This window comes from Calidris pugnax, unplaced genomic scaffold (genome assembly GCF_001431845.1).
Source record: "Calidris pugnax isolate Ruff unplaced genomic scaffold, ASM143184v1 scaffold183, whole genome shotgun sequence".
In the NCBI taxonomy this organism is placed as follows: domain Eukaryota; kingdom Metazoa; phylum Chordata; class Aves; order Charadriiformes; family Scolopacidae; genus Calidris; species Calidris pugnax.
In genome coordinates, this window is record NW_015090930.1 from 1,347,956 (window position 1) to 1,365,053 (window position 17,098).

The 17,098-nt window shown below is 45.0% G+C and overlaps 1 protein-coding gene across 1 annotated transcript in view; it reads left to right on the plus strand.

The window, feature by feature from the left end:
- BRF1 (BRF1, RNA polymerase III transcription initiation factor 90 kDa subunit) overlaps positions 1 to 17,098 on the plus strand; it is a 139,953-nt gene that overhangs the window by 57,557 nt on the left and 65,298 nt on the right. The window contains exons 6-9 of the mRNA XM_014951599.1: positions 3,257 to 3,383; positions 4,085 to 4,124; positions 4,214 to 4,306; positions 5,012 to 5,290. Of these exons, the coding sequence (XP_014807085.1) occupies positions 3,257 to 3,383; positions 4,085 to 4,124; positions 4,214 to 4,306; positions 5,012 to 5,290 (539 nt within the window). The remainder of the gene's footprint in view (positions 1 to 3,256; positions 3,384 to 4,084; positions 4,125 to 4,213; positions 4,307 to 5,011; positions 5,291 to 17,098) is intronic.

Here is a 17,098-nt window from a genome sequence, read left to right on the forward strand (position 1 = left end):
TAAATAGAAAATATTTCTCTGCCAAATTTCAACTTTTAGAGCCCTTTTGAATTTGTGCCAAGGAAATAATATCTTAATTTGTATATCTGCTTATTTTCCTCCTTCTGTGCCTAACTTGAAATGGCAACTCTTATTGGATTATTCTTTTTTTTTTTTTTTTTATAGATTAAAAGCGCAAAATGAACCTGGAGATCATTTCTGTGTGAGACTTAAAAAATAGCCTGTAGCTATTTTTTTTAATTTTTTTTTTTTCCTATGAGGGCACTCCCCTCGCCCCTGAAATTATTGTGCTCATAATTAAGGTTTCGTCAGTTTGTTCTCAGCTGCCAAACTAACGTTGCCATGTTTCGTGCGGTGTAGACTCCTGCCTGCATCAGTTTGTTGCCTCGGCGGCATGTGTCCAAACACGGGATGAAATTAAAGAAATGTTTAAAAATGTGTAGACAGGCTACCGGCCAATGTAAAACATCGAGGCAGAGAGAGTGGTTGGCAAACGCAGGTGTTTATTTATATCAAGCTAAAGGAGGAAACGTTGAGCGAACAGCTCACTCTCCCGCGGGGAGGATGCTCGAGATGTGGTCCTGGCCATCAGGGGTGGTCCTTTGTTTCGGGAGGACGGCTGGAGCCTCGTGGTTACAACTGGTGAGAGGTGAAGAAATAACACGCTGCTCTCAGTTTTGGGCTTGCCACCGGGTTTGCCCTCTTTGGCTTGGATGAAGACTGAGGAAGAGGAGGACATGGGCATGGGACTGGATGCTGGTGGCCGGGTCGGATGGTCGAACTGTGGTGTCCTGTGGTTTTGAGCTCCTTGGTAGCACCGTCAACAAACACGATGTAGCTCTTCCTTGTCCTAGTGCAGGTGGGCTGAAGGTCTTCAGAGAGACTTGTGCTGCTGTTTCAGCTCAAGGCTGAAGCTCATTAAGGGCTGATGTCTGATGGGTGAAGGGTACGTGACGTGAGTCACAGGACATGGTGGACAAGGAGAGGGACAAATGGAGCCTCAGGTGTCCACAGGCATGGGGTGAAGTACTGAAATCCAAGTGTGGTCATCTCATCCCCAGGCTTGCTTCACGAGCCACTGGGGTTTTCTACGTGGCTCCCCGTGCCTGGAGGTGCTGCTGTTTTGGCTGGGCTGTGGGTCGGGCTGCTCATCTCAAACTCAGAGCAAGTGTGGGGTAAACTAACCGGGTGTCTTTGCCAAAGCATGTGTGGGCTTTTTACAGTGGGAGGAGAACTAACATTTTAATGAGGTGAGGCTGGTTGGAAGGAAAGTTCTTGCTGAAGCGGGACTACCTGTGAGTGCATGATTCAGACACGGAGAGAGGGATGACTGTAGTTTAATGATGGTGGATGGGAAGGTACGTGCTCCTAAAATCATAGAATCATGGAATGGTTAGAGTTGGAAGGGACCTTAAAGATCATCCAGTTCCAACCCCCCTGCCATGGGCAGGGACACCTCCCACCAGACCAGGTTGCTCCAAGCCCCATCCAGCCTGGCCTTGAACCCCTCCAGGGATGGGGCAGCCACAGCTTCCCTGGGCAACCTGTTCCAGGGTCTCACCACCCTCACAGCAAAGAATTTCTTTCTGGTATCTAATCTAAATCTCCCCTCTTCCAATTTAAAACCATTATCCCTTGTCCTGTCACTCCACTTCCTGACAAAGAGTCCCTCCCCAGCTCTCCTGTAGCTCCCTTCAGATGATACATGAATATACATTAAAGGAATCCTGAATTAAAATAATAATAGCAGTGCCCTTGCCGAGTTTTTCCTCTGGCCTAATAGATTTGGCTTCCTCCTGGAAGGTGGGTAACACACGCTGGAAGCCCGTTAATGCTGAGAAAGATTTCAAGTCTGTTAATTAAAAAATGGGCGCTGGTGCTGCCAACAGCATCCTCCTCTCCTTTCCAATTTGATCTGAAAGGGAGGAGGAGGGAGCTGGTCCCTGGTACTCAAAGGGAAAGTTTATATCCCTTGGTGTGGGCTGTCTTGTCTTGCTCCTCAGTTTGAGAAAAAAAAAGGAATACAGGTACTGATGGAATACAGGGAGATCACGGCTCTTGGCTTTCACCCTGGGCTTGGTTGGAAAGGGAATTTCTGTCCTAGGGAAAATTCCTTCTTTGGAAGGAGTTTTGTTGCGGTCAGAGGCAAAAGAGAAAACCACGACTGCATTTTGGGGAGGAGAAAGGCTGAAAGGTCCTGTGCTGGCAGTACTGAATCACTGCTTTTAGTTTCCTAGCTTTGCAGGTGGAAGCCGTTGTCAGCTTTGCTTCCTCTGGAAGATGGGAATATTCCAGTGAAGCAGCTGCAGACCCATCGCTGCTGTTTTCCCATGGAAAATGTTGATATTATTAAAAGGGCACTTTCTGTCAGAAGAGCTTTCTGCCAGACGTTTCCGGACCTGCCTTTCTCCGTAACCTTTTGTCTGGCTTTCTCCATCTGTAAAATGGATATGCTCATTCTCAACCACCTGTATAAAATGCTGGAATTTGTGGGTGAAGTTATGACAACATGGTCTCATTTAAGCCCCAGTCCCTTTGAAAGATTCAGCTGCTTCCACAGCAGTTCCCCCTGGAGCTAGTCCCCTCTCTCCCACAGGTAGGAACTTTTAAAATGCGGACATTCAACAAATACAAAGCATATTATTGTAGAATTACATTCATTCATCTATTCCATCTGTGCGACATGCAGATGATCTCTTTATTTTACTACTGCTTCTGTGTCTCCTGGGAAGAGGACTTCTTGTCCCTCTTCCAGCCTGCTGGAGATATGTCACTGATATTTGCTTTGCATAAATTAGTCACATAGGAACATCTCAAGAATATTTTTGAGCCTAACTCCTAAACTATCAGGACAGATATTTTGGTTTGGGAATCTGTCGTGATGGTGTTGGTAACAAAAGCAAAGAGATGGGGAGGAAGGAGCTGCGTTTTTTTCTCATCTTAGTTTTGTCAGTCTGTACTTCAATTGACCTTGGTGGCTGTGGTATTTCTGTCCAGTCTTTGTTCATCAAAAGAAGCATGTCTTACATACTCTAATATAAAGTCAAAAGCTAATTTGTGATATGAAAAGATACTTTTTCTTTTTTATTCTTTTTCAGCTGCTGAAACAATGAGGATCACTTTTAATGTATTCTGTATTTGAGCTCGGGTTTCTAAGGATGACATGTTTGTTCTGTAACTCAGCAGTTTGATGAATTTTGTAACTTCTAAGCAAGTTCTTAAAGACGTTATGGTAATGTACTGTGTGCTTTGGTAGGTTGACAGAGTTTGAAGATACACCAACAAGTCAGCTAACCATAGACGAGTTTATGAAGATTGACTTGGAAGAAGAATGTGACCCTCCTTCCTTTACAGCTGGTCAAAAAAAATTGAAGATACAGCAGGTGAATTCTGAACCAGATGCTCTCTCTATTTCTCTCCTCTCTCCTCCCTCTGTATATTCCTTTTTGAATCAGTTAATACTAAATCCTGACTGACCAGCCTTTCATAAGGGTTAGTTACATTTATTTGGAGGTTCATAAGAGAAGGGTGAGCATTAGTCCATATGATACCCATTAACTAAGGGATTTTTTTTTGTTTTAGTGGCAAAGGGATAGCTTCCCATTTAAAAAAAAATAAATGCATATATATTTAAGTTTTTCTCCTATATGATTTTTGCTCAGCCCCACACCATACTTTTTTTTATTTTAAGGTGAAACCCGTGGTCAGGAGAAGTACCATTACATATAACTCTTTTTTTAAACACATATGAAAACAATAGGGCAATTACTTCCTCACATCTGCAGGCCCAGTCGTAGAGTTTGACTGCTGAAGAACGGGGCGCCTTTTATTTGCAGCTTGCTGGAGTGAAGGTTCCTTTTGAAGTATAGAGAGGGGCAAGATAACATTCAAAATCAATCGGCATTTTGAAACTTGGCTGTCGTGCCCATCTGATGCTGTAAAGTGATTTGGGTAGCAATTCAAAACCTGCTTATTGCTTTTAAAATACCCTATGATTCCATGTCTCTAGGTATACAGTTCACAAGCAGTACGAAGTTGGGGTTTTTTAGTCATTTCACATTTGTTTTGTTTGTTTTCATTTCAGCTTGAGAAGGCGTTATCAAAAAAGCTGGAGGATTTTGAAGGTATAAGTTGTGTTTAATATAAAATATCACTTCCTTGTCCAAAGTTGCGTCAATTATTGCTGAGTTTTATTTTTATTTCATCACCACAGGTGAAATATCGAGCTATCAAGATGAAATAGAGATTGAACTAGAAAACAGTAGACCAAAAGCAAAAGGTGTATTTGCAAATTTCACTAAAGATGGTAAGTCTATCAAGTCTTGGGACTACGTAAATAATAACGGGTTCAGCTCCTGCAGGCAGTCTCAAGTGTATGAACTTTATTGTGAGAAACGAGATCATATATATGCTTGCATAATACAAGATCTCTATTGCGTTGGGGTTCTCTCTGCCAATTAGTTGGTTCCAAATACCAGTCTTCAAAACAACTACTTTGTTCATTAAAATGACAGTTCATTCATGATTTCAGTTGTTTTCCTTTCCTGGTGCAGTATAAGCTTGGCACTGGCACCTGAGAATATTCCTTTTCATCACTGAAAGTGCAGTGGACCAGTATCTAGAACCTTCTGTCCCCAAACTCCCCAGTTGACCAAGCGATTGGGAAGGGCTTTGTGCAGGCTGAGGGGGCTATTTTTCATGTGAAATTATACCAGTAAGTAGCTGGCTTCTCTCGCAAGCCCTTTTACTTGCCACAATTTGGTAACACAGTGCTTCTGTTTTAAATGATGACTGTATTCACAGAAATACATTTTAATAGCCGAGGTAATGAATTTGAAGAGCATCTGAAAATGCTATCTATTCATACAGTGTACTAAAATATTGTGTATTTCTTCTACAGATTTTCTCTAAAGATTTCTATTCTTTATGTGAGCGCTTCTCTATTTATTTAGTTTCTGTAACAGATAGTATGCAATGATCTGTCGGTGGGGTTTTTTTTGTCATCTTACAGATTCTATAGAAGATAATACCTCTAGCATACTTGGGGAGGAGGAGGCAGAAGATGAGGAACTGGAAGCAGCTGCTAATCACTTAAACAAGGACTTTTATAATGAACTTCATGAGAAGGACAGACTGAAAAAAAGCGAAGATGGGGAATGGAAAAATGGGAAAGAAGCTACTGTAAGACCACCTGCACTGGAATCCTTGCTGGGCCCACTGCCCACCGCGGCTAGTCTTGGCATAACAGAGTCTATAAGAGAGTGCATATCCACTAAGGACCGAGAGCCTGGTGAGTAGGAGATCAGTTCATCTCGGAGTGGGACCTGGACACGTGCAGCCCGTTGTGGGTTTGTTGTGTAATTTCCATGTATCTTGGCGGTTCCTGTGGTAGCAATTCCATGAATCACTGTGACATGGAGGTGCGGGAGCTGTGGGGCTGGGTGGGATCGGTAGTCTTGGTCGTTGATGTTGGCCGTTGGCATCTGCTCCTCAAGAAGCTGCAGGAAAATCTGGAGTGCCTCATTATTTTCTGAAGCCTGAGAATGCGTGTCTCTCAGTCAAGTAGATTTGCAGTCCTGGGATAGCTGATGGGCATGTTTCAAGCCGTGCAGTCTCCATTAGGAAATTGGAGGAAGCAGATCCCTGTAAATATGACTGGAAATTAAAACCCAAGTATGAGAATTTTAGATAGAGGCAGACTTTGTCTGGGATCATTTTCCTGAAGTCAAACACGATGCAGTCTGTCTCTCTGAGAATCTTTGCAAATGGCAAATATTTCATGTCAGAGGAAAATAACTGGTTGTATGCTTTTTAGTTTGATATAGACTTTGGGGGTGTGTTTGGTGGTTTCGCTCCCTTTTTCTTAGAACCCCCAGACCTATCTGTGACATACAGCTCTGTATAGTATAGTGGGACAGGACTGATCAACTAAGGAAGCCAATTTTGCCCGAGCCATTAAGACAGAGAGTACTGCAAACGCTCAGTTGTCTGGGCAGGTTTGTTTGCTGTTATTATCTGTGCTTGAGCTTTATGGAGATGGCATTTTTTTAAAAATTCCTTTTGCATCTTAATGACCCCGAGAACCGAACTTATCTAAAGGGCATTTTATTCTTTTCTTTATGACAGTTAATTTTTCCATCATAAGACACACCTGTCTGAATGTGTTTTGTCAGCTTACTTGGGGGTCGATGCAGCAGAACATTTTGTTATCCAAACTGTTCCAATGCCAATTTCTGTTCAGCAGCACCTACTTATCATAAGGTACTTCCTGACTGAAGAGATAAATTAAACACATTCAGATTCTTATTATAAGTGTTGATATCCCAGAAGCGTAGCGGGATGATTGCACATTTATATTATGTACAAATGAAGTCATATGGAAACAGTTGAGTGGTTTTGATTTTGTTTTAATTACCATTAAGAAAACGGATGGCTCGTGGCTCATCTTTCTCCTGTAAATCAGCAGTTTGTGTTGAAGAGAGGTCAGTGATGGCTAGGAGCTGTTGTTGGCTGGCTAGCCAATGACCTGTAAAAACGAGATCCCGGCGATGGACGTTTCTCAGCTGGCGTTGATATTGACCGTTTTAATGGACGGGCTGAGGGCTGAGTTTAAAGATGAAACTCAGCTGGTATAGCCAGGTATGTTGCTCTGGATCGGGCTTCAGAATCACAGAATTACACGGGGTTGGAAGGGACCTCTGGAGATCATCTAGTCCAACCCCCCCTGCCAAAGCAGGTCCACCCACAGCAGGTTGCACAGGAATGTGTCCAGGTGGGTTTTGAATGTCTCCAGAGAAGGAGACTCCACCACCTCCCTGGGCAGCCTCTTCCAGGGCTCTCCCACCCTCACAGGAAAGAACTTCCTCCTCATGTTTGGGTGGAACTTCTTATATTCAAGTTTGTGCCCATTTCCTCTTGTCCTGTCCCTGGGCACCACTGGAAAAAGACCGGCCCCATCCTCTTGACACCCTCCCTTGAAGTATTTATCAGCATTGATCAGATCCCCCGTCAGCCTTCTCTTTTCCAGACTAAAAAGCCCCAAGTCCCTCAGCCTCTCCTCATAAGGGAGATGCTCCAGGCCCCTCATCATCTCTGTAGCCCATCAGGCAGGTGGGCAGGAGAGCGCGTGGCTGCTCGTGCTGCGGCTTGTCTGCATTTGCCGTTTGTTTTCTTTCAAAAGTTGAGGACATGCCAAATGAACTGAATTTCAAAACCGAGTAGGTTTCAGTATGTTCATTCTCTTTCAATGCATCTGAGAAATCGTTGCGGGTGTTCGAACAAGTACTTATTTTCTTAACATGTTGTGAAGCTCGCACGCCCAATTACTGTTTTGGTTTTATTTTGATTGTAGATCCTGCTCCAAACTCTTCCCTGCCCCCGCCTCCTTCCCCCGCAGTGACTAATTTATTTCTTTTCCTGCTGGTAATTTTTTTTTAATAATTTAAAAGTTTCATTTTAAGTCAAATTCGTTTGAATGATGCCTCCCGTTGGTCACCTGGGCATCTTTGCTCTGAACCCTGATGGAAATGAGTGCAGATGTTTCTGTCACCTCAGGCAACGATGTGTTGAGCTCTGCCTCATTTTTCTGAGGAGGAACTTCTTTCCTTTGAGGGTGGGAGAGCCCTGGAAGAGGCTGCCCAGGGAGGTGGTGGAGTCTCCTTCTCTGGAGACATTCCAAACCCACCTGGACCCGTTCCTGTGCAACCTGCTGTGGGTGGACCTGCTTTGGCAGGGGGGGTTGGACTAGATGATCTCCAGAGGTCCCTTCCAACCCCCTGTGACTCTGTGAAATCCATGAAAGATTTGTACATGTAGATAGTATCTTCTTCTATCAGGTCAACAGTTATATCTGAAAAATTTAGTCAGTTTCCAGCTTTCCAGGCCCTTCTTCAAGTCTGAAAAAAAAGTGGCCGTTTTCAAAACTAAATATAGGATGAGAGCATGCTCACAGTTTGAGATGGCACAATTATAGATCATCATGAAACAAAAGTAGTTGGTACCTGTGGAGGGAGGGAAAGATCATAAAACTTCCTGCTTCCTGTATTTTGAATTTAGTTTAGTGTAATTTTTATTGTGAATCTCAGGTGGCCATAGGTTTGTTATGCCGTTTCATATTCCAACACCTAAGTCCATTGGAGAAGGGGGAGAGTCATCATAAGATCGCACCCTGAAGGTGAGATGTTGGTCCTTCTCCACAGCTGTGTTAAGTCATAAACCAGGAACCTTTCCTTTCCCTCAGCCTTCTCCAACCCTGAGTCATTGTGCACTGTGTGGTCAGGTTGGGATGGAGACCTTAGTCAGGATGATTTTGTATCTCCTGCTGGGGTTCCACATGTTGTTGGATGGATGCATTCCATCCGTCAGGGCAGAGGTTGGAAATGGCATGCCTGGTGCTATGTGGTGAGGATTCCCAGCAAACCCTCGTGGTGATACACTGCGCGGTTGGGTAGGTGGCTATTAAGCCGGAGCTCAGCGAGCAAGCCTCTGCCTCCTTAAATGCAGGATATCTCCTCTCCTCTCTGTAATGATCTCTCTTCCTCCGAAACAGACTTCTACAAAGTCTTTTCATTTGGCTTAGGCATGTGATAATTCAGTTTATAATTGCCAACATCAGCTGCTTTGGGAAATCTTCCACCTTTGTGCTATGGTGTCTGCAGCAACAGCAGAAGGTTTCTCCCAAACTGCTTATGCAGATAAGCCTTAGGTACAGAGCCCAAGTGTTAAGAAAAATTTAGTGTATTTTTGCTCCTCTTACAATTGGTATTTGAGCGGTGTGAGCTTGTCTTTATGAATGTTTTATGGAAAGCATAGTATTTTAGCAAATTTGCATTACAAAGAGAGCATGTAAGGTACGGGGTTAATGAGTCTGAGGCAGTAAAGTGCTTAGAATAAACACTACATTTGGTTGGTTTTTTTCCTACAAAGTATATTAATTTGCAGAGCGATTAAGATGAAATCTGTTTGAGTCTTTGCAAACTGCTTCTTTCTTAATCTTCATGATAAAAAGCGCTTTATAGTTAGATCGCAGTTTTGGAGGTGGGGATGGGGTACATCAGTCTGTCCATTTTCCCAGCTGTGCAGCATCAGAACATCCTCTCAGAATCACAGAATCACACGGGGTTGGAAGGGACCTCTGGAGATCATCTAGTCCAACCCCCCTGCCAAAGCAGGGCCACCCAGAGCAGGTTGCACAGGAACATATTCAGGCGGGTTTGGAATGTCTCCAGAGAAGGAGACTCCACCACGCTCTACATGCGCCTTCTGGTTCTCCAGTTACTCAAAGCAGGGCACCGTTTCCTTTAGGAGACTGCCAGAGTCGAACAACATGGATTTCGTCCTCAAGAAATACATTCTTTGGTGTAAAATTTCCCTTTGCAATTTATTTTTGTGTCCCTTTCATACCGCTTCCAATAATTTATCATCTTTCTTGGTATTTCTGTCCTTCAGATGTTTGCTGGCTGTCACCCTGTGCTTCCCAGCTCATAGAATCCTAGAATGGTTAGAGGTGGAAGGGACCTTAAAGATCATCCAGTTCCAACCCCCCTGCCCTGGGGTCACCTCCCAGGGGGACACCTCCCACCAGACCGGGTTGCTCAAAGCCCCATCCAGCCTGGCCTTGAACCCCTCCAGGGATGGGGCAGCCACAGCTTCTCTGGGCAACCTGTTCCAGTGTCTCACCACCCTCACAGCAAAGAATTTCTTTCTGGTATCTAATCTAAATCTCCCCTCTTCCAATTTAAAACCGTTACCCCTTGTCCTGTCACTGCACTCCCTGACAAAGAGTCCCTCCCCAGCTCTCCTGGAGCTCCCTTCAGATATTGGAAGGCTGCTCTAAGGTCTCCCCGGAGCCTTCTCTTCTCCAGGCTGAACAACCCCAGCTCTCTCAGCCTGTCCTCATAGCAGAGATGCTCCAGCCCTCTGATGTCATGCTGTCAGGCTGTCCATCCCCAGCTCCTTTCTTCATTTTGCACTTAAAAGTTGTAAACTTAATTCTGGCCAGGGCTAAAAGTGAGGAATGTCTTATAACAGCAGAAGTGAAGGTAAAATCCTGAGTAGAAGTTACCGATTGACTTTCTGTAACTCCCACTTTGTAGCATAGGCAGTGTTTGAGACCCGATTTAGTTTTTGTTTTGAATCAAAATTCACATGCAGTCATTTAGGGCAGTAGTTTCAAATAGTGTGTATGAAGTGGGTGGGAACGTGCTCCTGCACGTCCTCATGAAAGTCAGTGGGTGTAGCACCGTGCATGTCCCATCTTGCGCTCGGTTGGGCACCCAGCTAACTGCGTCTGCTGCTCATTTCACAAGGAACACATGAGAAAGGTTTTGTTCTTGTTCATAATTAATAGTTGGCTCATTTATTACTCCTTGTATTTATGCCTCCGTCACTGCTGGAGGCATGATCTGACACGGGGTGAGGTCAAAAAGATGTTGCTATTGATTTTTGTGGATGTTAAAGACCCCGTGCAGACAACGTTCATTTATCGAATATTTGTTGTCCCTGTGCACCAGCACTTTGCAGCTTCTGGCTCGAGGATGTGAAAAGAGGCTGAAGATGAAGCTGTAGGAGACAGGGCTGAGCTCATCCTTCAGGGTTTATTAGGGGCACAGAATCTAGTTGGAAGTCTGTAACAAGTGGAGTCACCCAGGGGTCAGTACTGGGTCCAGTCCTCTAATATATTCATCCATGACCTGGATGAAGGGGTGGAGTGTACCCTGAGCAAGTTTGCTGATGATACAAAACTGGGAGGGTTGGTTGACACACCAGACGGCTGTGCTGCCATACAGCAATACCTGGACAGGCTGGAGAGCTGGGCAGAGAGGAACCTGATGAACTTCAACAAAGGCAAGGGCAAAGTGCTGTACCTGGGGAGAAATAACCCCCTGCACCAGGACAGGTTGGGGGCTGACCTGCTAGAGAGCAGCTCTGAGGAGAAAGACCTAGGAGTCCTGGTGGACATTAGGATGACCATGAGCCAGCAATGTGCCCTTGTGGCCAAGAAGGCCAAGGGCATCCTGGGGGGCATCAGGTAGAGGGTGACCAGCAGGTGGAGAGAGGTCATCCTGCCCCTCTGCTCTGCCCTGAGGAGGCCCCATCTGGAGCACTGGGTCCAGTTCTGGGCTCCCCGGTTTAAGAAGGACAGGGAACTGCTGGAGAGGGGACAGCAGAGGGCTACAAAGATGATGAGAAGCCTTGGGCATCTCTCTTGCGCGGAAAGGCTGAGGGACTTGGGGCTTTTTAGTCTGGAGAAGAGAAGGCTGAGGGGGGATCTGATCAATGCTTATAAATCCTTCAAGGGAGGGTGTCAAGAGGATGGGGCTGGTCTTTTTCCAGTGATGCCCAGGGATAGGACAAGGGGAAATCAGCACAAACCTGAATCTAAGAAGTTCTACCTAAACATGAGGAGGAACTTCTTTGCTGTGAGGGTGGCAGAGCCCTGGAAGAGGCTGCCCAGGGAGGGGGTGGAGTCTCCTTCTCTGGAGACATTCCAAACCCGCCTGGACACGTTCCTGTGCAACCTGCTGTGGGTGAACCTGCTTTGGCAGGGGGGTTGAACTAGATGATCTCCGGAGGTCCCTTCCAACCCCATGTGATTCTGTGATTCTGTGGTTCTTACTCTTTTCCTTCAGATTTCATCCCCCTACTCCTACTAGCTTCCAGTTCCCACTTCATCCTGGCCTTGGGGCTTGCTGGATCCCTCCATGAATAGACTTGGCTCCCTAAACCTGCAAGGAAAAAAACACATGCGTGTATGCTTGATCCACCTGGTTGTTATTTTTTGGTATCAACAGCAGATTACCATTGACAGCAGCACTGTGGGCAGGGAAGTTTGCCGAAACGTGATGTTCCTAGCAGGGTCTGAGCTGCCGTGGAAGGATGCTTTAAGGGCCCACAGGCTGCAAATGGCTGGAGAACGGCTCTTGGCAGTGTGTGTGCTAAGTAGGGTTGTTGGCACCATCCAGGAGCCCCAGACCAGCTTGCTGCATGGCAGGGGGTTGGCTCACTGCTCTTGCTCTTGCTGCACCATCAACAGAAGGGCGTTCAGCTCCTCTGTGCGCTGGTGTCTTCTTAAGGCATCCTCCTTAACTTCCTCAGATTTTGTCCGAGAACATCAGTGCCAACTGTTTGAAAATATATAAATGTATATGCGCATAGAAAAGTATACAAAAAGATACAATCAGTAATTAGAGAGAACGTTATGAAGCCCTATTAAATCATAATTGCTGCATACATGAGAAATAAAGCTGCTGGGTTTAGCGCTAATTGTGTTACATATGCAAAGTACGCTCGGTCACCAGTGTAAGCTCACGTGTCCCTATCCTGATCGCTCTTCTTGTGGCTCTGGCTTCAACAATGCAGTTATTTTGGTGGTTTTAAGCCCCATGAGCGGTGTGCGTGACCTTCTTGGTGCCACCTTCCTTGTGTGACGCCTTCAGAGCACTTTGAGGGTTTGATCTTTGTTTCTGGGTGCCGTTTGCTCACTGGAAAATATTTTCTGTGGCAGGACTAGCTCTTTCCCAATTCTGCGATCTAAGCGATAAAAATCTTGGTAACGAGCTAATCTTTCTAATCTCGCCTCTATATGCCTGTGTTTGGCAGTCTTGATAGACTGTATCCCTGATTGAGCCTTCATTATGCTGGTAATGAGATGTGAAGAGCTTGCTGCAGCCAGCATGGTAATAGGAGACCACCAGCTGCTTTGAATGCAGTTTTTTGATACCTGAAGTCTTGGGTATGAATTACAGCTGACATGATTTTCTTACTTGACTGTGTCTGTTACTCAGACGCCAGTTTTGCGTGTGCGTGTGTTACTCCAAATTCTGCGTGCGCATTTTTTCGTGCCCGAACTTTGCATTTCATTAAAGGATAGGAATGCTATAAATTCATTCCATATTCATGCCGTGAGTAACTGGGAAGGTTAAGGGATGAAAACTAATCATACAGTTTGGCTGAAAGATTTCCAAACAAATCTAGCGAGGAGTTTTGGAGAGAAACCTGCAGTTTATTAGAGCCATCAGGGAGATAAACTGGAGTGGAAGCATAAGCTGAATCATGTGAATACGTTTTTAGAACATTTGTGGAAGTTTTAGGAATTTTCCAAAGGGTTCGTGTATCAATATGAACACTGCTTACAGGAAGACGTGTTGTTTTTGTCAGAAGACTAGACCAAGAAGAACTGCCCCAAAGTAATGGATGCTGTGATTGGGAGAAGGTACTGGAGAGTGGGGTTCGGGTTCCTGAGCTGAACGGAGCAGAGCCATCTCCTAAACCTTACTTGGCCACATCCCATGTGAATGAATACCCCTTGCCCCTGGCTGTCCTGTTGTCATGGCTGTTTCAGGGGGTTAGAGTCCCCTTCCCCTTCCCTCTTTTTTTTCATTTCATAACATTCTGGTCTGGAACAGAAAATAATGTAAAATCTTTAAAAGCTTTTCCAGGCTTGGATTTTTTTTTTGCCTAACAACTGCCTCATCCCAACTGCTGAGTGGGCAGTGGCCAACATGTCTTCTCTGTCTTAAATTCCTCCAATAAATGCATGGCCAAAAATCAGCTTTATTTTCAATTTGAGTAGCCTAAAAGCCTTAGGTTGTTCTGTGATGAGGCTAAGCGGCCACTTATGGCCTCATCCTCCCTTTCTTCAGCCAAAAAAAAGCTGCTTTCTCCTCTCTTGCTGCTTCAGCAGGCTCATTGGAGAAGGAGGTGGCAGCGGGGCTGTGTCTCTGGTCTGAAGACAGGCTGCTGGGAGAAGAGGGTGAACGTGCCAAATGTTGATGCTCTGGTGGATCATCCTGCCAGTTGACATTTGAGGTGTGTGTGCTACTGCACCGATACCACTTGTTCATGGAAGGAGGAGGAGCAATCAGCCTGAGCACGTTTTTATGCGTTGTCTTCCCTTGCATTGAGATGAAGTCCAGCTCTGCTGTCATCTGCTCTACCTAGACTGAGACTTAAGAAGGTCCAGGAGCACAGAGCTGGGCAAGCAGGGAGATGAGGAGAAGCTCAGCTGGGGCTTTTCCTGTACCTTAATAGCAGAATTACAAATGCAGTTGTTCCCCAAATATCACGGGAGGGTTGTGTTTCATGGTTGACTTAGATGCCTTGGCGTTTGTAGGCACCAATCTTAAGTTCTTCCTTCTTTTGGGGCCTCTTTTCAAGTTTTTTTCTCCTGTCTGCGCTCCTTAGCATTTGAAAAGATGCCGGTTCTCAGCATGGGAGAGATTTTCCTGAGGGCCAGTTCTCAAGGAACCGATGGAAATGTAACCATCTCAAGGAGTCACTGCGCCGCTTCTAAATCATGGTTGAAATAGGCTCTGAATTAAAACAAGACTTGGGGAGGTGGTGCTGCGGGGTGACAACGCAGATACCTACAGGAAACCTGGCTAAAAAACCTGAATGAGAATTATCTCATACTTCTTTTCTGCACCTGCCAGAATGCTCACAGTTATTTGGTGAAGTGGCCAGTTTGCAGAAGCAACCTACGTTCCTGCCCTGCCTTTCTGCCAAAAGGGAAGAAAAGCCTTTTACCAAAAAACAGACTGAAAACCGAAATTGTGCGTTAGAGAGTTGGGGAAAGTGAAACGCGTGGGTGCCGTGGGGAGGATATTAAATTTGCAGGGAAAGCTACCCCCTCGGGAGGATGTTATTTGAGCAATTCATCACGGTATCTGAAGTGTCAGGAGTGGAGGCCTGGGTTCAGTTCAGGGAGGCTTCATGGTCTCGGTTGTTATTGAGAATAAAGACTTATTATCCGAGGTCAAGGAGCCACAAAACGTGCCCTTGGAAGAAGTCAACAGAGTGCAGAGAGGTTTGCAAGGCTTAGCTACTTGGGGTTTAGTATGATGGGTAATAAATCCACGGGCAGTGCTGCCGTGGTCCTGACTGCTTGGTGTTTGTCTTGCACCTTCTGAAAAAGCTAAAATAATCCTCCATTTAGTAATTTATTTTCTTGTGGTACAGGTTCAGCAGGTAAAGGCAATACCCGCAAACTGAAAATCCACCCAAGTGAACCCTTTAAGCGGGGTGTCGTTTCTGGAAGGGTTTCGGAGTTTGGGGTAGCGGTTCCTTGTTTTGCTTTTGTTTGGTAGCCTGCAATTTAGTTTGAAAAATTAATTCCTATATCCTCTTAAGGATTAACTTCATCACACCCCTTCATACTTTGTCCGTGGGACTGTCCTAATAGTCAAGATAAAACCTGTGTATGCAGGGGTTGGACTGGGGCTTGTGGAGATGACCCTCTTAATTAGGGATTTCAGCTCTGGCGTACAGACCGTTGATGAAAACAGTCGTGAGTTTAGCCTCGTGTAATTGTAGTTTGACATTTTTGGGTTTGCTAAATGCTTTCATAACTAAAATGGGCCTATTATCCAGTAGAGAAATAATATTAATGTTGACACAGTTGGCAATTAAAAACAATTTTGGAAACTGAATTTTACTACTCCTGATTGCTTTTGAAGTAATTTGTTTTTCAGTGTTACTTTAGCACTGGTTCATTTATTACGTCTTTTTTCTTGTGTGACAATGAGGTAATTGCTATTTATTTTTTATCCTGTAAGCAATTATAATCAAAGCAGCCAAATATAGACTCTGCTATGACCTGGAATCAGAGTGACCCGTCAACATGAGCTTACTGTGCTCTTCAGCTTTTCAGTTTAATTTTTTTTTTTTCCTATGTACTTGTCAGAATGCGTTCAGTGGGGCTGACAAAATTGTGGTTTATAGAGTATTCCATGTTCATTAATTACAGTGGTGTAAAGCCGTAGATCTCCCTTAAGAGAAGAGGCTGAGGGACTTGGGGCTTTTGAGTCTGGAGAAGAGAAGGCTGAGGGGGAATCTGATCAATGCTGATAAATACTTCAAGGGAGGGTGTCAGGAGGACGGGGCCGGTCTTTTTTCAGTGGTGCCCAGGGATAGGACCAGAGGAAATGGGCACAAACTTGAATGTAAGAAGTTCCACCTAAACATGAGGAGGAACTTCTTGACTTTGAGGGTGGGAGAGCCCTGGAAGAGGCTGCCCAGGGAGGTGGTGGAGTCTCCTTCTCTGGAGACATTCCAAACCCACTTGGACACGTTCCTGTGCAACCTGCTCTGGGTGGACCTGCTTTGGCAGGGGCGTTGGACTAGATGATCTCCAGAGGTCCCTTCCAACGCCATGTGATTCTGTGTGTGATCTTTTATCTGGGATTGTGTGGACCATTTTGGGTCAAGAATGTCTGAAGCGAGTGGAAGAGGAGATGCTGGCGTGGGGACGGGGGGTTGCAAATTAGGGGGGGAATTGCAAAGAGAATGACTCTAGGGATTTTTTGCAGCCAAGTTTTGCTAAAAGGAAGCAGAAAATAATTTCTTTTGCTTTTAAAGTCAGCAGTTTAAGGTAAGGCACAGCTTTCGTATTGAAATGTGTGTGTGCACCTAAGACTGTAGAAGTTGTTTGCTGTGATGAAAGACCTGGACATTTACAACTGTGTAATGGAAATAAGGAAATGAATATGATATGAGAGAGAGTAAATAATGCTGTTAAGTAGTACCGGGAAAGAAATCCAGAGCAAGAAACAAGGCTCTTGAGAGAGGTGTAAATGCAGAAGCCAGAAGTAAACAGCTGTACTGCGGGTGGAAGGTTACCATTTTTCAGCAAACTCACTACCTAAATGCTGTTTTTGATTTAGTTACGGTGGGGAAGCCGCCCTGTGTGCCCACAAATGGGAAGGAAGTAAAGCAGTGCTCTGTGACCAAATCCTTAATACTTACGTAGGAACAAGGCGAATGACTGATTCTGGAAGTTATGCTTAATGACCCTCACTAATTTCCTGCTAAGGGTAAAAAAAATGCAAATCTACATTACCATAGGAGTCAGGTATGGAAATGCAGCAACATCCATCTCAACATGAAATTTTGTCTCTGGTGGTGGTAATGTATTCTGGCAGTGTTTTTCATTAAATAAAACATACTTCAGTGAGAAGTTGCTTTTCCATAAAGTCTCTCTTTGCACTTCAAGCGGGAGTTTTTGCACTTGGTGGGAGTATGCTTGCTTTCCATGCTGCTGTCATGTCTCATGGCTCTGTAGCTGCTGCAGACCTATCACAAAGCTCCTCTGCTAAGTTCT